The following is a 23,147-nucleotide window of genomic DNA, read 5'->3' as shown; positions in this document are numbered from 1 at the left end:
ATAATTTAGGATTCTTCGTTTCTCAGTAGGGGTGCTATTGCTCATTTGGATGGGACAGTTCTTAGTTCCGTCTGACTATCCTGTACATTATGGTAAATTTAGTATCCCTGATCCTGACCCACTAGGTTGGAGTAGCAATACTCTGTGCCCCATCCATAGTCATTACAGACAAGAACTCTCTTACATTTATAAATGCTCCTTGGGAACAGGTTGAGAACCAATGATCTAAGACTAGTGTGGAGTTCCAAAAGTACTTACCAAAAGAGTTAGCACATTAGGTTTTTCCAGTTTAAGATATATATCCCTGGGGTTTGGCCCAGAACTGGTATAAGGAAAAAGTCAGGCAATTTTCACCTAGGTGTTTGTCCAGATTCTGTTGCATGAAGGAAGAATCTCCTTTCTAGATGACTTTTTGATAATTAACAAATAATGGTGTATTTCAAGATAGTATTTACTTATGCTCCCTAAATCTATCTTTTTTCCTTACATAGGAGAGGCAATGCCTGTGGCAAAGAAATCTGGAAGCACAGTGATTGCTGGTTCCATTAACCAGAATGGGTCTCTCCTTATCCGTGCAACCCATGTTGGAGCAGACACAACCCTTTCTCAAATTGTCAAACTTGTAGAGGAGGCACAAACGTCAAAGGTAACTTAACTCCCTAGGAACAGAAAGCATTTTCATTAAAGCCCACTCAGTATAAATCTTGGGCTAGTTTTGATAGGTTCCTTTGTTTAATTCCAGTTATATTAATATGGAGTTTATTAAAATATTTCTGCTCAATACTACACATACTCTGTATTCATTATCAAAACAAGAGACTTTCACACACATATCATTATTATTATTTTTTAATTCTAGGCTCCTATCCAGCAGTTTGCAGACAAACTCAGTGGCTACTTTGTTCCTTTTATTGTTATTCTTTCCATTGCTACCCTTTTGGTTTGGATTATAATTGGATTTCTGAATTTTGAAATCGTGGAAACCTACTTTCCCGTGAGTGACTTATAAACATCTCTTTATTATATATAAAACAGTTTGTGAATCTTTTGCATAAGTAATTAATTTGGAAATAACTTTAATAATTACTGGTATCTTTAACAAACTGGAGTGAGAAGCTGATAAGAATAACTTTTGCATTTCTGTAGACATAAAAGATTTCCTTTTGGAAAGATTTTTTTCATTATAACTTGTGGTTTTCCAAAAGCAACTACAGGCATACCTTGTTTTAGTGCATTTTGCTTTATTGTGCTTTGCAGATATTGTGTTTTTTACAAATTGAAGGTTTGTGTCAACCCTGTGTCGAACAAGTCTATTGATGCCATTTTTACAACAGCATTACTTTTTAAATAAGGTATATACATATTTCTTTGGCCTTTTTTAGGCTTCCCTGTTAGTTCAGTTGGTAAAGAAACTGCCTGCAGTGCAGGAGACACGGGTTCAATCCCTGGATCAGGAAGATCCTTTGGAGAAGGAAATGGCAACCCACTCCAGTATTTTTGCCTGGAAAATCCTATAGACACAGGAGCCTGGTGGGCTACCATCTATGGGGTTGCAAGAGTCAGATACGACTTAGCGACTAAACCAACACCAGACATATTTCTTTAGAGATAATGATATTTCATACTTAATAGACCACAGTATAGTGTACAGTATGGGCTTCCCTGGTGGCTCAGTTGGTAAAGAATCTGCCTGAAATGCAGGAGACCTGGGTTTGATCCCTGGGTAAGGAAGATCCCCTGGAGAAGGGAATGGCAACCCACTACAGTATTCTTGCCTGGAGAATTCCATGGACAGAAGAGCCTGGTGAGCTACTGTCATGAGGTCGCAGAATCAGAGACAACTGAGCAGCTAACACACACACACAGTGTATAGTATAGTATAAACATAACTTTTACCTTCTTTGGGAAATCAAAAATTCTTGTGACTCACTTTATTTTGGTGGTCTGAAACTGAACCCACAATATCTCTGAGGTATGCCTATAATAGGTTATTGATATCATTATCAGTAACCTCAGATAGGCAGATGACACCACCCTTATGGCAGAAAGCGAAGAAGAACTAAAGAGCCTCTTGATGAAAGTGAAAGAGGAGAGTGAAAAAGCTGGCTTAAAACTCAACATTCAAAAAGTGAAGATCGTGGCATCTGGTCCCATCACTTCATGGCAAATAGATGGGGAAACAGTGGAAACAGTGAGAGACTTTATTTTCTTGGGCTCCAAAATCACTGCAGATGGTGACTGCAGCCATGAAATTAAAAGACACTTGCACCTTGGAAGAAAAGCTATGACCAACCTAGACAGCATATTAAAAAGCAGAGACATTACTTTGCTGACAAAGGTCTGTCTAATCACAGCTGTGGTTTTTCCAGTAGTCATGTATGTATGTGAGGGTTGGACCATAAAGAAAGCTGAGTGCTGAAGAACTGGTGCTTTTGAACTGTGGTGTTGGAGGAGACTCTTGAAAGTCTGTTGGACTGCAAGGAGATCCAACCAGTCCATCCTAGAGGAAATCAGTCCTGAATGTTCATTGGAAGGACTGATGCTGAAGCTGAAGCTCCAATACTTTGGCCACCTGATGCGAAGAGCCGACTCATTAGAGAAGACCCTGATGCTGGAAAAGATTGAAGGCAGGAGGAGAAGGGGATGACAGAGGATGAGATGGTTGGATGGCATCACTGACTCAATGGACATGAGTTTGAGCAAGCTCCGGGAGATGATGATAGGGAAGTCTGGTGTGCTGCAGTCCATGGGATTGTAAAGAGTCGGACACAACTGAGTGACTGAACTCAATTGATGCCTGACCTTTCACATTTTATACATAGTCTCAATCCTAGCATGATTTTGCTTTCACAAAGGACTATGGATATATTTTTAAAGTTTCCCTCAATATTGAGGAAAACTTTGAAATCTCAGCTCTGTCACCATCAGTGTGATCTGAAGTCAATTTAATTTCTCTTTGAGCTTCAGTTTCCTCAAGTGAGATTTTAATAATACTCATCCAACATAACTTGCAGTTGTTGTAAAAGTTAAATGATGTATTAGCAACTCTTTGTAATTTATTGAAATCTTTATAAATATAAGGTAATATTAATGTCTGCTTCTCTCAAAGTCTATGATAGTCTCTATGGTATGGTGTCATAAAGTGGTGTAGTAAACCTGGACTGTGCCTCATGTTAGAGATATAACCTTTAATTCACTTAACTTCTCTTATCTTCAGTTTTGTCATCTGTAACATAGTGATAATAATACCTAAATTTCAGGATTGGAATTAATGTATACATTTAAGACATATAGGAAAGCATAAGCTTAGATGTCTATGAAAATCCCTTCCAGTTCTCTCTCTGTATAACTCTTAGATGATCACTTTGTTTAAGTATTTGAGAACTTAGTAAGAATACAGCACTGTAAAACCATTATTACTAAGAAGATCTTTGTTGTATTTTTTTTAAATGCATGCTATATATACATTGTTTCATAGTGTTTGTCCCTTCAATTAAAGAACAGGTAGAATCAGAACATCTATTCCATGATGTGATCATTAGTATAATATTAAAAAGTTTCTTGAAATGATTCATATTGGTTAAATTGGAGAAGGCAGTGGCAACCCACTCCAGTATTCTTGCCTGGAGAATCCCACGGACTGTAGCCTGTCAGGCTTCTCTGTCCATGGGGTCGCAAAGGTTGGACATGACTTAGTGACGAAACCACCACCCATTGGTTAAATACTCACTAAACAAGAGGATTGCTGGGAAGTATTTTGGAATGTGTCTCCTTCATGAATTTTTCTCATGGGTTCAGAGGGTCTTAGGAGATTTCTCATAATACTATCAATCATTTTTACTCATGGATGCACATACTCAATGTCAGTAAGAGCTATACTACCAGATACACTCATTAACATTGCTTTGTCCAAAAGAATTTTATTGAGATGTAATTAAGCAACCTTTGCAAACTGAGTGATTTTTCTCATTGTCTTCAAAGAATAGTGTGAAAGGCAATTTTATGGTCTTAGTATACAGAAGGACAGAATTATTTTTGTTTCGGGTCAAATTTGTTGAGAATTCGGTCCCATGTTTGCAGCTATTTCTGAAAGTCCCTAATAAAAACACTTACTCTCAATGTGGGGAGTGGAGAAACTTACTTTTCTTGTTTTTTATATTCACTCCATAGTATGTAACTCTGGAATCAGCAAAATTGAAATCTTAAATTTTAGAACTGTAACTTGTTTACAGTTATGTCAACAATTTCTTATATTCATAAAAGAAAAAAAGTGTTTTCTTACTAGTAATTAAAACATGTTGATAGCTAAGTAGGATTATGTGTTACTCCAGAATTGTGGTTTTATTTAGAGTTATGCTTTGTTCTTTTTGTTTTATTCAGCTACAAATCAGTAATCAAAATTCATATTTTCTTCTCAAGGGCTACAACAGAAGTATATCCCGAACAGAAACAATAATACGCTTTGCTTTCCAAGCCTCTATCACAGTTCTGTGCATTGCATGCCCCTGTTCACTGGGACTGGCCACTCCAACTGCTGTGATGGTGGGTACAGGAGTAGGTGCTCAAAATGGCATACTAATCAAAGGTGGTGAGCCATTGGAGATGGCTCATAAGGTAAGATAGTTCCTAGAACTAAGAGTTGTCTCATCCAAACTGGCAATAGCACCCCTACTGAAAAACAGAGTCTTCAATTATTTCTACATTGCCCATAAGCTGAGCTTCTTCTGTCATTGTCCTGAGGGTCGAGGTAGGAAAGGTGTTATTTTGGTTCTGCTCTGAATTGGCAGAGAGTATAAGATCTCTTCTCCAGAGCTACTCTCTTTAGAGTATACCCTCGTGTGGAAAACCTAGAGTCCTGTCCCAACTCATTCTAGACTGGTCTTTAGGGCAGGAAGATATAGATATTTGCTGAGGCAATTTGCCCAAGTCTATCAGGCTTCTCATCTATTTGGGTGTGACTCCATGTTTGTGCTGTTCAACATTTGATAGGGCTTGCCCTTACTTTCATCTTTGCTGCCACCAGCTGACAGTTTGCAACTATGATTTCAGGAATATATAATCCTGTCCCTGATCTCTCTCATGTTAGAATTTCCATTACAGTCTCAATCAAAGCCACTTAATTTCACTAAAACCATGTTCCTTCTAGTATATTCTTATTATGAGGATATAAATTATATACCCATGCATGTACTAAACACAGAACACAACTTAGAACAGATTTGGAATTTCATCTAGCCAGGGAATACAGGTTACTAATTTTTATAGTAATTTAAGTTTTTATATAATTTCAAACTTAAATAAAATTTGCAAGAATAGTATAAAGAAATCTCACATACACTTTTTTTTTTCACATACACTTTACTACAGATATCAGGCTCCTTTCCTAAGAACAAGGACAGTCTCTTACATAAACATAATACAAAGATCAAAATCAAGAAGTTGATACTGATAAAATACTGTTGTCTAATCTGTTGTCCATATTTCAGTTTCCTCAGTTGATTCCATAATCCTTTATAGTTATTTTTTCTTTTATCTGGAATCATGCATTGTATTTAGTTGTCATATCTCTTTTGAAGTAACCAGTAAATTTGGCCTTGGAGTACAGAATGAAGCAGGGCAAAGTCTAATTGAGTTTTGCCAAGAGAATGCACTGGTCATAGCAAACACCCTCTTGCAACAACACAAGAGAAGACTCTACACATGGGCATCACCAGAGACTCAATACCAAAATCAGATTGATTACATTCTTTGCAGCCAAAGATGAAGAAGCTCCATACAGTCAGCAAAAACAAGACTGGGAGGTGACTGTGGCTGAGATCATGAGCTCCTTATTGTCAAACTCAGACTTAAATTGAAGAAAGTAGGGAAAGCCACTAGACCATTCAGGTATGACCTAAATCAAATCCCTTAGGATTATACAGCGGAAGTGACAGATTCAAGGGATGAGATCTGATAGAGTACCTGAAGAACTATGGACAGAGGTTTATGACATTGCATAGGAGGCACTGATCAAGACCATCCCCAAGAAAAAGGCAAAATGGTTGTCTGAGGAGGCCTTACAAATAGCTGTGAAAGGAAGAGAAGCAAAAGGCAAAGGAGAAAAGCAAAGATATACCCATTTAAATGCAGAGTTCCAAAGAATAGCAAGGAGAGATAAGAAAGCCTTCCTCAGCAATCAGTGCAAAGAAATAGAGGAAAACAATAGAATAGGAAAGACTAGAAACCTCTTCAAGAAAACTAGAGATACCAAGGGAACATTTCATGCAAAGATGGGCACAATAAAGGACAGAAGTTGTATGGACCTAACAGAAGCAGAAGATATTCAGAAGAGGTGGCAAGAATACACAGAAGAACTATACAGAAAGGATCTTCACAACCCACATATTCACGATGGTACGATCACTCACCTAGAGCCAGACATCTTGGAATGTGAAGTCAAGTGGGCCTTAGGAAGCATCACTACGAACAAAGGTAGTGGAGGTGATGGAATTCCAGTTGAGCTATTTCAAACCCTAAAACATGATGCTGTGAAAGTGCTGCGCTCAGTATGCCAGCAAATTTGGAAAACTTAGCAGTGGCCACAGGACTGGAAAGGGTCAATTTTCATTCCAATCCCAAAGAAAGGCAATGCCAAAGAATGCTCAAACTACTGCACAATTGTACTCATCTCACACGCTAGCAAAATAATGCTCAAAATTCTCCAAGGCTTCAACAGTACATGAACTGTGAACTTCCAGATGTTCAAGCTGGATTTAGAAAAGGCAGAGGAACCATAGTTCAAATTGCCAACATCCATTGCATCATCGGAAAAGCAAGAGAGTTGCCAAAAAAAAATCTACTTTTGCTTTATTGACTATGCCAAAGCCTTTGACTGTGTGGATCACAACAAACTGTGGAAAATTCTTAAAGAGATGGGAGTTCCAGAACACCTGGCCTACTTCCTGAGAAATCTGTATGCAGTTCAAGAAGCATCAGTTAGAACTGGACATGGAACAACAGACTGGTTCCAAATCGGGAAAGGACTACGTCAAGACTGTATATTGTCACCCTGCTTATTTAACTTGTATGAGGAGTACATCATGAGAAACGCTGGGCTGGAGGAAGCACAAGCTGGAATCAAGATTGCCGGGAGAAATATCAGTAACTTCAGATATGCAGATGACACCACACTTACGGCAGAAATGAAGAAGAGCTAAAGATCCTCTTGATGAAAGTGAAAGAGGAGAGTGAGAAAGTTGGCTTAAAACTCAACATCAGAAAACTAAAATCATGGCATCTGGTCCCATCACTTCATGGCAAATAGATGGGGAAACAGTAGAAACAGTGACAGACTTTATTTTCTTGGGCTCCAAAATCACTGCAGATGGTGACTGCAGCCATGAAAATTTAAGACTCTTGCTCTTTGGAAGAAAAGCTATGACCAACCTAGACAGCATATTAAAAAGCAGAGACATTACTTTGCCAGCACAGGTCCATCTAGTCAAAGCTATGGTTTTTCCAGTAGTCATGTATGGATGTGAGAGTTGGACTATAAAGAAAGCTGAGTACCAAAGAATGATGGTTTTGAACTGTGGTGTTGGAGAAGACTCTTCAGAGTCCCTTGGACTGCAAGGAGATCCAACCAGTCCATCCTAAAGGAGATCAGTCCTGGGTGTTCATTGGAAGGACTGATGCTGAAGCTGAAACTCCAATAGTTTGGCTACCTTTTGGGAAGAACTGACTCATTTGAAAATATCCTGATGCTGGGGAAGATTGAAGGCGGGAGGAGAAGGGGATGAGAGAGGATGAGGTGGTTGAATGGCATCACCAACTCAATGGACATGAGTCTGAGTAAGCTCCAGGAGTTGATGATGTACAGGAAGGCCTGACGTGCTACAGTCCATGGGATTGCAAATATTCAGACATGACTGAGCGATTGAACTGAACTGACCTTTTCTCATCTTGGTTCCTCAAGCTATTCATTTCTCAAGGTTCATTGTCTGAGTTTACTGTGAGGCATCTATGTTCTGTAATTCCAGATTATTCCTCCTTCCTGCCTGATTTGAGTTCCCCTCGTTGATTTCCTGAGCAATATTCTCTGGCCAAGCTTCTCGTCTAGACTCAATAAAGTCAAAGCAACCCAGAAGGTTTTAGCTGGTGCACACTTCAAATTAATTACTCAATTATAATTATTTACCTACTGCCCAGAATTTTTTTCCCTACAGATCTAAAATTCATTAGTATTGAAAATCTTTTTCTTTCCCTAGAGGCACTAGAGGCATCTCTAAGTTACCTATTAACGGTCAACTCTTAACAGGTAGTTCTAGCTATTTAACACATGTCCGCAGCACGTTGAACATTTGCAAGGGAGGGTTATTAGGTGTAACTAATGATATTTCTTCCCTTATTGTCCCTTCTTTTTAGTCTCCCAAAGACCCTTTAAGTCCAATTAAATCAAAGTCAGCTTATTAAGAAACAAAATAGTAATGTGTTTGTCACAGTAAACCTTTTTTCTCATTTCTGGAATGCTGATACTAAGAGTTATCACGTCATACAGTGCGTTCTATTTTGATTTTCTTACAGGTAAAGGTAGTGGTATTTGATAAAACTGGAACCATTACCCATGGAACCCCAGTAGTGAATCAAGTAAAGGTTCTAGTGGAAAGTAACAGAATATCACGCAATAAGATCCTGGCTATTGTGGGAACTGCTGAAAGTAACAGTGAACACCCTCTGGGAGCAGCCATAACCAAATACTGCAAACAGGTACAGTTTTTCCTTTGTTTATTCATGATTTCCATATATAATTGGTATGAAACTACAGAGACTTGTGTTTTCTCATTTTATTTTGTATGTCTTAATTTCTTCATAGAGAAAAGTAAAAAGATGAAAATGAAAATTAACTGTAACCCTACTGCACAGATAACCTCAGTCAACTAAGAAATAAAATAGAAATAAAACATATTTTTGGGAGGAAAATTTAGATAGTTCAGCATTACATAATGCAAAAGGAAAGCCTCATTTCCTGCCCCTTTCTGTAATTTCTCTCTCCAAAGTTTAACAAGTATTAACCTGTTAACAGGCTTTTTGAACAACAGCTTTATTGAGATAAAACTCACATACTCTAAAGTTCATCTTTGTAAAGTGTACAAGTCAATAATTTTTAGTATATTTACAAAAGTACGCATCTGTTAACTACTTTTAGTGTATACACCAACATTTGTTATTTTTAAACTTTACATAGAAAGGTGATAATACAATCACCAGTCTTTGGTATTTTTTTTAAAATTTGTGATTTTTTCCTTATCAGGACATACAGATTTGCGTCATTGTTTTTAATGGCTATATTATATTCCATTGTATGATTGGCTTTTTGGCTCTTAAAACCTGTAGTTAACATCCTTGTCAGCTTTTGCAAGTTTATCTCTAATGTTTAATGCCTATCACTGTAATTGCTGGATCAAAGGATAGGTGCAGTTAAATTTTGATGAATGTTACCAATGCTTAAATGGCAAATGTTATCAACACCCACACAAAAAGGTATATCAGTTTATACTTTCACCAGAAGTTGAATGACATTCCCCCACATTCTCACTAACACTTAATTTTTTCCAATTCAGTAAGTAAAAAATATTTATTCGTTGACTGTTTACTTTGCATTGTCTTAATTGTGAATAAGGTTGAGCATCTTTCCACATGCCTATTGGCCATTTGCATTTCTTTCTATATCCTGTTTGCTTGTATCTGTTGCCTCTTTTTTTCATAAGATTGTTTACCTTTTCTTATTGATTTGTATAAGTTCTTTGTAAATTATCTCACATAATTTTTCAGTTAAAATGTGGCAGTTTCACTATTGGTGTTGCCATTTCTTTATTTGTTCTTTCCTTTTTACCTATTAACTATTACTGACCTGGCTTCTGTACACCCAAATCAAACAATGGAGAGGACAAAGATATAAAGAGCCAGGAAACAGTGATGGTCACCAGAATTCTTTGGCTTACTAAGGACACAGAATCATAATAGAGAGGCCCTCTGGTAACTAAAGGCTGTGTTCTTTGTTACCCTTTGCCCTGTATTAAATAGAAAATCTAACTTGACAGTAGAATTAAATATCTCTACTGGAAAGGACAGAGAATATTGATAAACCTTCCACATTTTCTTCCCCTAAACTTGGTATAAATCTTACAGAGTGGGATTTTTTAAAAGGTTTATGAGGTTCTCCTGTAACTTTGAACATTATACTCAATGCTCTGTTCCTTTGTCCTTATCAAAACCCACTGTCAAATAGGCAATGATAAGTGACAGTTTTATTCTAAACATTTAGAATTAACCAGGCCTGTAGATTGTATCTAAACATTTAGAATTAACCAACAGTAATCTTTGATCTTGCTAATGATAACCTTGGATTGTTAGAACAGCAGAGGAAATCCTTCTGTTTCTATTTGTTAGGAGCTGGACACTGAAACCTTGGGTACCTGCATAGATTTCCAGGTTGTGCCAGGCTGTGGCATTAACTGTAAAGTCACCAATATCGAAGGCTTGCTACACAAGAATAACTGGAAGATAGAGGAAAATAATATTAAAAATGCATCCCTGGTTCAAATAGATGAGAGTAATGAACAGTCATCAACTTCGTCTTCCATGATTATTGATGCTCAGTTCTCAAGTAAGCTAATTTTCTTTGTAGTACCAATTATGGGACAGTTATTAACAGGTATCTAACCTTATAAATTGAACTGTTATATAAGAAACAAAGATTAGCGTCATGGTTTCATTCTTGTAAATCAGTTTCACCACAGGCCTTCTAATTATTTCACTGAATTGCTGAAGAACATTTTTCAACTTCACTCCTTGATTACAGTAGAAGGTGATAAACCCTAGCTCTAGATGATCTTCCATCTTAGTTCAGCTGTCTTTATTTCTCACCACAGCTGCTCCAGACCTTTTGTATCTTTCACAAGCTCTTATGGCCTTCTCCCTAGTTCTCTAAGCAAATTGTCTGGCTTATTTTTCACACAGAAATTTAAGATTCTCAGATATGTGTTCTTTCAGTTTTATTTTTCCCCAGAATGTTTCCGTTTTCAGAGAAAGAAGTATGCCTCTTCTTACCTAGTGAATCCCCTTATCTTTGCTTCAGATCTCACCCTCTCTTGATTCCTCAAGGACCTCACACTCTGTTACATTATATCCCCTTGCTTCTTTTTTTTTTCCAACTGTTTGTGATAGCTCCTTCTCCTAAACATAGAAACATTTCTCCCATCAAAATCACTATATTCCCATCTAGATTTTTGTCCCATCTGTCTGTCTTTTCGTTAATATCCAAACTTCTAGAAGGACTAGTCTAAGCTGGCTGAATTCACTGCACAGTCTGGCTTCTGCCCCATCCATACTAGTGAAACTATTTTAAGTCCACCAATGACCTTGTTTAGTCCCCTCTCCAGTGGTCAGTTTTCAGTCTTCATTGCTGCATGACTTCGCTAAGGCATTTGACAATGTTGACCATTTCTTCTTTCCTAATTTTTTTTTCTCCCTTGATTCCATGACCCTGCTTTCTCTGGAGTCTCCTCTCACCAATTTGGCTGTTCTTTTTAATCCTCACCTGATTGCTCTTTTCTCCTCTCAAATGTTGGGTGTCCTCAGAGTTTTGGTCTTTTGTCTTTTGCTGATTTTACATACTCTCTCTAGATAATCTCGTTCATACTTATTGCTTATTCTACCACCTGTAGGGTTTCCACTGCCACTCTAAAATCCGAATCTGCAGCCAACGCCGCTTTCCCGAGTTTCTTGTTGGTCTATCCATCTGACCAAAACCAAGATATACATACCTAAGTGTGCTTGCACCTCCCCAACCATTTGAACTTGAGTAATTTTGCTAACGTTCAAACCTGATTATATCACTTTCTGACTAATACCTTTTATTGCAGTGGTTTATAACCTATTTTTGAGTCACGAACCCTTGGAGGAATGAGATAAAAGCTATGCCCACTACTCAGAAAATTTCTGTTTTGGACATTTGTATATATCCTTAAGCCCCTCCGTGGAAATCTGTTAAGGATCCTGGCTTTATAGGCTCTCCATCTCTGACAGGACAAGGTCCAGTCTCTCTGAGTTTTGTTCAAGATCTATTCCCCATGATATGTCTCCTGCCTCCCTGCACCACCCGTCTTGTGTTTTTCCACTGTCAGCCATGTACCCTGTGTTTCGTTCTTATGGAACTACTTACTATTTTCTCATCTTTGAAGACTCAGCTCACATCTCTCTTTAGTGAAGCCTCCACTGACTGACATACATAGGCAGAGATATTTGCTCTTCCTTTTTAGTCATAACTATACTTAATCTGGCACACTGCATGATAATTCTTTATTTACCTGCCTGATTCTACTAAGTTGTGATTTCTTTATTATTTGTCTATGAATTCATAGTATCAAAAACACTGACACATAGTGATTTCGTTCATCTGATAGGTTTTATAAGCATTGTTCAAGATACTAAAGAATCAGCAAAGACAAAGACCCTATCTCATGGAGTTTACATTCCTGGTGAAAGAACACTAGACAGTGTGCAAATAAATAAGCAAATAGAGTCTGTCTGATGGATAGTGCTATGAAGAAAATGAAGAAGAGCAAGTGGTATTGGGAATGCTAGGGAATGCTATTTTATATAGGCTGATCAGGGTAGGCCTCATTGAGAAGGTGCTGCTTGAGCAAAAACCTGAGGTGAGGGAGGAAGAAAGTTACGTGAATATCTGTGACAAAAGCATTCCAGGTAGGAGGAATGTTAAGTACAGAAGCCTTAAGTCAGGAGTGTGCTTGACTAGTTTGAGGAACTCTGTGGCTAGAACAGAGTAAATGATTGGGAACTTTGTAAGGACTTTGGTTTTTACTCTGAGGTGGAAAACCATTGGAGAGTTTTGAGCATAGGAGTGACAGAAGCTGACTTAATATTTTAATATTTAATAAATTATTAATAAAATTTAATATTTAATAAATTTAATAATTTGATTAAAATTATTAATATTTAATAAAAGTATTACTTGGGCTTCTCTGGTAAAAATACACTGTTTCTGTGGGTAGGGACAAGGACAGAAGCAAGGGGATAAGTTAGTGGGCTGTTGCCATAATCTAGGTAAAAGATGTTGGCTTGGACCAATGTAATAACAGTAGAGGTTGTAAGAAGTAGTCAAATTCTAGATGTATCTTCTTTTTTTTTTTTTTGACCATACCATGTGGCTTGTGGGAGCTTAGTTCCTCCACCAGGAATCAAACCTGTGCCCCCTTGCAATGGAAGTCCTAACCACTGAGCTGCCAGGGAATTCCCCAGGATATATCTTGAAGGGAGAGATGACTGAGAGATCTCACATATTGGCAATGGGGTATGAGAGAAGCAGGAGTCAAGAATTAGGCCAAAGTTTGCAGCCTAACCAATTTAGAAGGATGGAGTTACCATTTAAACAAGATGGAGATCGCAGGAGAGGTAATGTTGAGGAAAAGTGATTAGTAGTTCAGTTTTTGACATGTTAAGTTTGAGTGCCTGTTAGGTATTCAAATGGAGATGTGTAAATGTTCTATCAAGGAGGCAGGTGGCTGTACAAGTCTGTAGACTTGGGAGTCATCCACTTATAGATCTGGGCTGTCCAGTGTGGTAGCCACTAGTTACATGTGACTATTTAATTAAAATTTAGTTTAAAACTCAGCCCTTCAGCCATGCTAGTCATATTTCAGTGCTCAATAGCTTCATGTTGTTAGTGGCTACTGTATTAACAGCAGATGTAGAACATTTCTGTCATCACAGAAAGTTCTGTCAGACAGTGCTGATATAGATGGTCTTTAAAGTGATGAGACTGCATAAAATCTTCAAGAGTTGGGAATTCCCCGGTGGTCCAGTGGTTAGGGGGCTTCCACAGTGGCTCAGCAGTAAAGAATCTGCCTGCAATGCAGGAGATATGGGTTCGATCCCTGGGTCAGGAAGATCTCCTAGAGGAGGGCATGGCAACCGACTCCAGTATTGCCTGGAGAATCCCATGGACAGAGGAGCCTGGTGGACTACAGTTCGTGGGGTCTCAAAGAGTCAGACATGACTGAAGCAACTGAGTATTCACACATTCCAGTGGTTAGGACTAGGCACTTTGACTGCCATGGGCCTGGGTTCAATCCCTGGTCAGAGAACTAAGATTCTGTAAGCCATGAGGTGTGCACCCCCAAAAAATCAGCAAGTGAGAGTAGATTGGTGGGGAAGAGGTTTAAGGATTAAGCCCTGCAACACTACAAATTAAGAGGTCAGGGAGATGAGAAATGATCAGTAAAGAAAACAGAAGTGGTAGGAGGTAACTCATAAGAATGTGGTGCTCTAAAAGCCAAATGAAGAAAGTGTTTCAAGGAGAGAATGGTCAACTGTGTTAAATGCTAATAGTGCAAGTAAGATGAAGACTAAGAATTACCCTTTGCAGTTATTAAAGATCACTGGTGTACCATATGAACAATTCTTTGGCATAAGAGAGACAAAAGTTCTATTGGAACAGGTTCACAGGAGAATGGGAAGCTGATAGAGACAACACTTTGTAGGAGTTTTGCTATGAACAGAAGCAAAGAAATGGGGCAGTAGCTAGAGAGATAAATGAGATCTGTTGTTTTGTTTTCTTTTTTAAAAATAGGACTGTGTGCAGCAGAAGTAGAAAATATGATGATGCAGAAGAGAGAGGAGAGAATTGTTGGAGAGATGTTCTGAAATAGGCAAAGGAGAGGGATCTATTTCTGCAAGTGGAGAAGTTGGCCTTAAATAGGAGTAGGGGCTGTTTATAGTAACAGAAAAGAAGCTAGATCAGTATGTACAGAGGTTTAGGTAGTTGGGTATATATGGCAATGAGAGCTTCTGGAAATTCTTTTCTGATTGCTTTTATTTCCTTTCTGAAGTAGGAAGCACATCATCATCTGGTATGAGAATGGGAGAAGAAAAGGTATAAAATAGCCATCTAGAAGGAATGGAGAATGAATGGACTAGGGAAATACAGTAAAATTGCCAGAAAGCACTAAGGGCCCACTTAAAGTTAGTAAGATATCACTGTAGATCTGTGTTCTTATCTAACCATTGATGGTTGTACTGATGTACACTAAATATTTTTAACTTTCTTCAGTTGCCATGGAAGATCATAAGGAAATGTTGAATGGAAAGCATCACCAAGAAAGTAATGCTTGAACTAGCTTTTAAGGAATATGATGCAATTTGGTATTTGGAGAGGAGAGATGAGGACCTCCAGGTGGAGGCAGCAACATGTGCAAAGGTCCAGAGGCATAGAAGAGCAGAGTATGTTCCTTGAATATTTGGAAATCACTGTCATAGACTATATTCTACCAAAAAAAAACCAATGTAGTAACTGCAAGGTTAGAGAGGAAGAATGTCCCTAAAGGGTTGCTATAAATATTAAACAAGTTCACTAAATGTTTTTTCTGTACTTTCTTTCAGATGCTCTTAATGCTCAGCAGTACAAAGTTCTCATTGGCAACCGGGAGTGGATGATTAGAAATGGTCTTGCCATTAATAACAGTGTAAATGATTCCATGGCTGAACACGAGAGAAGAGGTCGGACTGCTGTACTGGTAGCAGTTGATGGTAAGGTTTTCCTTAAGCACACTGTGACTCAGTGTTGTGATCTCAGTTGTTTTCTGTGTATTTTTGAGAGACATCTGAACTATGAGGGTTATTCAAAAGCATCTTGAATGCAAAATAAAAATGTTAGCAATACATAATTGTTACTGATTAATTTAAAATGCTCTTGTGTTTGCCTGGCTTTTATTAAATTATTTCTTAGAGCAAGTTTGTAGCTGTGAGATTAATTAGTTAACATTTATAATCTTTGCTAAGTATGAAGGCAGTATCTTACCATGGCCTTTTTAGGTCCAGGGAAAAGCAGAAAATACCATTTACTTTCATTTTTGAAATAAAATAGCTACTTGCAGTGATTTTTCTCCCCAGTATAAAATGCCAGTTTTGTTTTTATCCACCCCTTCACCTTTGAAAGGAAGAAAGTATTGGGTTTCAGTTTCATTTGCCTTTAAATTAGCTGGTGTTTGGAGCTCTTGGCAATACTTCTCTAAAGGAAGAAAGTAAGTCTTTTAGTATCCAGTAAAGTTTATTTTCATTTTCCTATTATTACCTTCATTAGTAACCCCTACGTCACTGAAATTTTCACAACCAAGAATAGAGGCTTACTGTGGGGTTACTGTGGGGTTTGTGGTATTTTCACAACCAAGAATAGAGGCTTACTGTGGGGTTGTGTGGTCTTGGGGGTATTTTGAGTTAAGCTAAGCCCTGAACAACTTTGTTTAACAAAAATCATTTCTTTCTGAAATTTTAAGTCAGAATATTATTCTGCTTTCACCATATTCCAAATTCTATTTTCTGGTGCTCCTGTATTAGATGAGCTGTGTGGTTTGATAGCTATTGCTGATACAGTGAAGCCTGAAGCAGAACTGGCTGTCCATATTCTGAAATCTATGGGCTTAGAAGTTGTTCTGATGACTGGAGACAACAGTAAAACAGCTAGATCTATTGCTTCTCAGGTAATGGATTTACTTAGTAGTTGGGGTGGGAGTATGTGTTAACTTCTAACTCTTCATGTACATTTTCTTTCTTGCCTTCAGGTGCTAAAGAATTCGTACTACCTATTATTTTCATTATCCCTGAGTTCCTTAAAAAAGAATTGGCATACTGCCTGTGCAGGAAGGACTTTGCACTTTTTTCTGGAAGTAAAAAGCTATTTGCTTAGTTCATGAGATGCTTAGTGACATTGTACACAGTTTCTGTTGATGCTTCCTTTGAAATGTTGCTCGTAGTCTCTACCAGTGCTGCCAGCCTAAGCTAGGCTCTCAACTTCTCATGCCTAAAGTACAGCAGTAGCTCCACGCATGGCCCTTTCTAGTCCATCCTGGATACCACTGATAGAACGAAACATCTCTTCCATAGCATTTTCCTGCTACTGATCCCCCACATTTGCCTTTCCTCTAAAACTTTCTCATGTTAGTCTTTTCTACTTTGAAATGCCTTCTCCCCTCTTCTATTGACTAATGCAAGTAATATATAAATACTGTCTTGTATAAAAAGATACAGAAGGATATAAAGTAAGTTGGTCACCCTTTTCCCAAGCTCCCTGTCCAGCCCTCTCCCCTTACACTTTCTCGTATACTTATTGTTCATATACAGATGTATAGTTCTGGTATTTTCAACATAAATTGGATCATTTTTGTACAAATTGTTTACTTTCTTTCAGATAATAATATGTATGCCTTGTCCATGTCCATGGAGCTTTGTCCATGTCTGAACATATTAAGTTACTTCATTCTTTCTACATCATTGCATTGAATTCCATGGTGTGAATGTATCATAATTGGCTTAACCTGTTTGCGACCCCATAAACTATACAGTCCATGGAATTCTCCAGGCCAGAATACTGGAGTGGGTAGCCTTTCCCTTCTCCTAACCCTAAAACAATAATTTATGTGCTTTTGAAAATTTTGTTGTTACAACTAAGGCAGTAATATACATCCTTGGACATACATCTTTTTATACATGTACAAGTATGTCCAAAATATAGCTAGGAGTGGAATTCCTTAACCGAATGACATGCACATTTTGATAGATGCTGGTACATGCCCTCCAAAATGACAGTACACGTTTACACACCCACCAACAGTATCTAAGAGAGCTCATTTCCCTGTAGTCTTACTATCCCTAGATGTTACTAATATTTTAAAATTTGGACATCTGGTAGGTGGAAAATGAAGGTGCCTCATCATATAAAATGATGAACCATCATTGTTATGTATATAAAATCACTATATAAAATAATAAATATTTTATATAAAATATAACAGTTATATTTTAGGCTTTGTTGTTTTTGTTATTTAGTCGCTCAGTCATGTCTGACTCTTTTTGACCCCATGGACTGTAGCCCACCAAGCTTCTCTGTCCATGAAATTTCCCAGGCAAGACCAGGGATTGAACCTGCACCTCCTGCATTGGCAGACAGATTCTTTACCACTGAACCACCAGGGAAGCCCTATATTTCAAGTACTCAGTAATATTTCTTGAAATGAGTGGAGTTTGTTTTTCCTCATGTAGGTTGGCATTACTAAAGTGTTTGCTGAAGTTCTACCTTCCCACAAGGTTGCTAAGGTGAAGCAACTTCAAGAGGAGGGGAAACAGGTAGCAATGGTAGGAGACGGAATCAATGACTCCCCAGCTCTGGCGATGGCTAATGTTGGAATTGCTATTGGCACAGGCACAGACGTAGCCATTGAAGCAGCTGATGTGGTTTTGATAAGGGTAAGTCTGGTGGCCTGACCTTTGAGGAGTGTGAAACTGCTCTGCATGGTCAGAGATAATGTTGTATGTTGAACACAGTGATTCTGTCCTAATTCCCATCCTCCTGGCCTTTGAGAAAGGGAGAATTCAAGATGGGAGTATGAGAAGTCTTAGTAATTACTTTCAGACTTTCTCAATTCAGGGGAGCAAATGAGAATGACAAGCTTCTAAATGAAGAATTAAATTTAGGAATATACATAGAATACAGTTATCTTCAGCAAGTACTTGCTGAAGTTATTTTAGTGGGATTTAGTCCCTGTGCCAGCATACAACCCTGAAAGTGTTTTTAGAACCCTGAGGAAAAAAATTCCAAAAAACCTCTTCCAAGATTGACTCAAATTTTTAGCAGTATCTGAGATTTGAGTTAATTCACATATTTCCCTAAGATACACATCATCTTCATCATACATGGTATCAAATCCAAGTTACTAGTTAGAATCTGTTGCTAATATCATAAATATTTCTGTTCTCAGAATGATCTTCTGGATGTAGTGGCAAGTATTGATTTATCAAGGAAGACAGTCAAGAGGATTCGGATAAATTTTGTCTTTGCTTTAATTTATAATCTGATTGGAATTCCCATAGCTGCCGGTATGTGATGGTTAACTTGTATTGCTTTTTTCCTGAAGTCATTAGATGCCTACCATATTGGAAGTTTTAGTCTTCTTCTTACTAGTTTTGAGCCCAGTTTTGTATGTAGCCTGCTGGTATGGTGAGAGATAATATTAAAGTGAAAGTGAAAGTCACTCAGTCATGTCCGACTGTTTGCGACCCCATAGACTATACAGTCCATGGAATTCTCCAGGCCAGAATACTGGAGTGGGTAGCCTTTCCCTTCTCCAGGGGATCTTCCCAGCCCAGGAATCAAACCCAGGTCTCCTGCATTGCAGGCGGATTCTTTACCAACTGAGCTATCAGGGAAAATCAGTAATTTAAATTTTCAGCATTTTCATTATGCCTTAGAATGTATACTCTTTCAGACAGGTTTATTTTACTTTACCTTTTTTCCCCTCCAACTTTGTATTTTGAAATTTTAAAACCTACAAAAATAAGGGGGGGAAATGATATAATAAAATCTGTATACCCTTCGCCTAAATTCACAGTTAATATATCTTGCCACATTGCTTCATCTCTTTCTCCATATGTACTTATTTACTTGGTCATTTATTTTTTTGCTGAAGAGAATAAATTTACCTTTAATCTCACTACCCAAACACAACTACTGTTGGTATTTTCGTTTGTACATGTCTTTCTTTTTTTTTTTTTTTTTTAAATATGGAACGCTTCACGAGTTTGCGTGTCATCCTTGCGCAGGGGCCATGCTAATCTTCTCTGTATCATTCCAATTTTAGTATATGTGCTGCTGAAGCGAGCACTGTACATGTCTTTCTGATCTTTTTTACTCTGTATCAGTTTTTATCTTGTTTCATTGTTGTAATTATATTTTCTTTTATTTATTTATTTATTTTTTCAGTGGGTTTTGTCATACATTGACATGAATTATACAGAGAATTTTCTTAATGTTTTAATAACCAACAGCATTTTTTTTAGGTTGGGGAGCCAGGGGTGTGTGTGTGTGAGAGAGAGAAAGAGAGACTGAACAAAAGAATATGACCCCAAAAAAAGCAGGTTAGAATTATTTAATAAGTATCTGATCATCCCTGTTACTTAGGGGCTTGGTAGGTGTTAACAATAACATGAGAAAAATAGTTACCAGACTTCCCTGGTGGTCCAGTGGTTAAGAATCCTCCTGCCAATTCAGGGGACACGGGTTCAATCCTCCCTGGTCTGGGAAGATCCCAGATGCCGTGGAGCAACTAAGCCTGTGAGCCACAACTATTGGAGCCTGCGCTTCTCGACTACTGATACCACCACAGTGAGAAGTCCGCGCACTGCAGTGAAGAGTAGCCCCCACTTGTTGCAACTAGAGAAAGCCCACGTACAGCAATGAAGACCCAGCACAGCCAAAAATAAATAAAAATTAAATAATTTTTTTAAAAAAGAAAAATAGTTATCACTTTCTTTTTTTTTTTTTTTTAGTTATCACTTTCTTTTTGTTCTCTCTGGTTAGAGAGCCAAAGATGAACATGAAGAACATGAGAACAATTACAAAGCTGGTTATCAACAGGGAAACACAGATACAGAGAGGACAAAGTAAAAGAACAATCAAAATCCAGGGAGATTAATTCATGGAGCAAGTTATTTTTGAAAAATTATACAAGTAATATATGGTTACTGTAGAAAAAGTATGAAAATACAGATTAGCACATAAAAAACTACAAGTACAGTAAGTCTGTCTCATCCCTATCATTTGAACAAATTTTAAAATGTCTATCAAAACCAAGTGTAGATAAGTTTGTAGAATATGAACTCTAATACACTATTGGAGCGTTTGTGATCTGGTATAGCCACTTTGGAGAACAACTGAGAAGCATCTACCTAAAGTTGAAGGTGTGCCCATGTTATAATCCAGCTGTTTCACCTCTAGGTATGTACCCTAGGGAAGTTCTTAAACGTACACAGGGAGACATGTACAAGAATGTTCACAGCAACACTGTGTTAGTGAAAAATTGGCAATGACATAAATCTATACCAACAGGAGGATAAATTGCTGATTAAATATTGAGCAAGAAAATGATTTGTATATATGTATTAGGAACACATTGGTAATGTTTTTAGTACTATCTGCTCTAATTAATCCAAACTTATTTCCTAGGAGTTTTTATGCCCATTGGTTTGGTTTTGCAGCCCTGGATGGGATCTGCTGCAATGGCTGCTTCATCTGTTTCAGTAGTACTTTCTTCACTCTTCCTCAAACTGTAAGTATGATGGCTTGCTCACGCTTCTCTTTTGTATTCCTTTTATCACCCATAGTCAGTCTTAATAGGTTTTTTTCTTGTATTGATTAATGATAAGCCCAAACTGTTTTTAATAATAAATATTAACTTTATGTAATTATCACCTTGCGTAGTCTATACAGAGCAACCACAGGCACTGAGGGGTGTAAAATCTAGTGCACTGGCTCTGAGAAGTAGGATTTCTGATCATGTGACCTCACACAACTCCTTCTGAGCTAACTTCCTAGCAGGGACCACCTTTATACATTTCACACTATCCAAATCTCTTTTCATTTTTGAATGTAACAAGTGCCTGGTTCACATTTGATTATTTCAAATTAGTATACTTTTGCATCTTTCCAGTTACAGGAAACCAACTTATGAGAATTATGAACTACGTGCCCGAAACCAAATGGGACAGAAAAGTCCTTCAGAAATAAGTGTTCATGTTGGAATAGATGATACCTCAAGAAATTCTCCTAAACTGGGTTTGCTGGACCGAATTGTTAATTACAGCAGAGCTTCCATAAATTCACTACTGTCTGATAAACGATCACTAAACAGCGTTGGTACCAGTGAACCTGACAAGCACTCACTCCTGGTCGGAGACTGCAGGGAAGATGATGACAGTGCGTTGTAACAGGCCACAGAGAATGCTGCTAGATGATGTTGTCCTGCACTGACACAGTGTTCCTGATCACCTTAGCTTTTTAAAATATTGCAAGGCTTTATGTTGGTCTCATGCTCTCATGTTAGGGAACCTATTTGAATTGCATTTGTCTGATGGCAAAAATATCTTTTTCAGGGCATCAGCTCAGAACCTAGCTTTATTGAAAATGAAATTCCAGTATTTTTTGTTTTCACTAGCAACAGATAAAGTAGAGCAGTGAGGTTTACAAGTCCTACAGCTGAAGATGCTGAATTGCTGCTGAAATCATAAATAATTTTTTATTTGACTAAAAGTTCAAGGAAAGATAATTAAACATTGTAAAATTTAGGTGCATAATCTTGAGATTCTTGAGCCCTTCTCCCTGCCTGCCAGATTGGGGAGCAGTGGCTTTCAAAGCACTGTATAAAACATCTAGTTTTTGAAGAAAAAGAGTAGAAATTGTTTAAAAATAGACGTGCCTTATTTATTACAGGCTTTTTTCCCCTCTTATTCTCCCTGCATCTTGGTCTTTGCGGTTGCTTTCTTAGATGCCCTAGTGTGTTTAACTTTTGTTATGTTCTTTCAAGTGAGCTAAGTGTAAATAGTTTCTCATTGACAAAAGTAACTGACAAATTTTCCAGTACCACCTTTGTTTCTTTATCTTGTAGCTCAAAGACCTTAAGGGCCTATATAGTTCCCTGCTTCCCATCTTTCCACTGCTATAAAAAATGCATCCGATTCTTCCTTCAGTGACTTCCTAGCTCTGTGTAATCTTTCAGTTCACTCCTGCTGAGTTCAGCTATAAGTTCTTATTGTCTGTCAGCCTCAGTTCAGGAACTTAAGATTTTGTGCCACTTCTACAATTGATTTTTTTTTCAAAGATTGACACTACCATCTTTAGCATATACTGGTCATAAAGTTACCTTGTTCTGCTTGCTCTTGTTCAGTCACTCAGTCACATCTAACTCTATGCCACCCCATAGATTGCAGCATGCCAGGTTTCACTGTCCTTCACCATCTCCCAGAGCTTGCTCAAACTCATGTCTATTAAGTCGGTGATATCATCCAACCATCTCATCCTGTGTCGTCCCCTTCTCTTCCTGCCATGAATCTTTCCCAGTTTGTTGTGATCACAAAGTCAAAGGCCTTAGTGTAGTCAGTGAAGCAAAAGTAGATGTTTTTCTGGAATTCTCTTGCTTTTTCTTTGATCCAATGGATGTTGGCAATTTGATCTCTGGTTCCTGTACCTGTTCTCAATCCAGCTTGAACATCTGGAAGTTCTCTGTCCACATACTGTTGAAGCCTGGTGTGGAGAATTTTGAGCA

General features: G+C 37.9%; 1 protein-coding gene and 1 non-coding gene across 3 annotated transcripts in view; one reads left to right on the top strand and one right to left on the bottom strand.

Annotated features, from left to right (window-relative positions):
• Positions 1-22,770, top strand: part of ATP7A (ATPase copper transporting alpha) — a 137,280-nt gene extending 114,510 nt beyond the window's left edge. For both annotated transcript variants that reach the window (XM_043895906.1, XM_043895905.1), the window contains 11 exons: positions 492-646; positions 860-994; positions 4,420-4,614; positions 8,563-8,745; positions 10,429-10,645; positions 15,439-15,585; positions 16,393-16,535; positions 18,094-18,297; positions 18,810-18,927; positions 21,053-21,155; positions 21,537-22,770. In XM_043895906.1, coding sequence (XP_043751841.1) covers positions 492-646; positions 860-994; positions 4,420-4,614; positions 8,563-8,745; positions 10,429-10,645; positions 15,439-15,585; positions 16,393-16,535; positions 18,094-18,297; positions 18,810-18,927; positions 21,053-21,155; positions 21,537-21,813 — 1,877 coding nt within the window. In that variant the 3' untranslated portion in view covers positions 21,814-22,770. The remainder of the gene's footprint in view (positions 1-491; positions 647-859; positions 995-4,419; positions 4,615-8,562; positions 8,746-10,428; positions 10,646-15,438; positions 15,586-16,392; positions 16,536-18,093; positions 18,298-18,809; positions 18,928-21,052; positions 21,156-21,536) is intronic.
• On the bottom strand, positions 19,606-19,712 carry LOC122690978. Its single transcript, XR_006340229.1, has one exon. It is a non-coding gene; the product is annotated as a U6 spliceosomal RNA (small nuclear RNA).
• Positions 22,771-23,147: the final 377 nt, after the last annotated feature.

The sequence above is a fragment of the Cervus elaphus genome, chromosome X, assembly GCF_910594005.1.
Source record: "Cervus elaphus chromosome X, mCerEla1.1, whole genome shotgun sequence".
NCBI classification, from domain to species: domain Eukaryota; kingdom Metazoa; phylum Chordata; class Mammalia; order Artiodactyla; family Cervidae; genus Cervus; species Cervus elaphus.
This window is presented reverse-complemented; position numbering and strand designations above follow the sequence as displayed.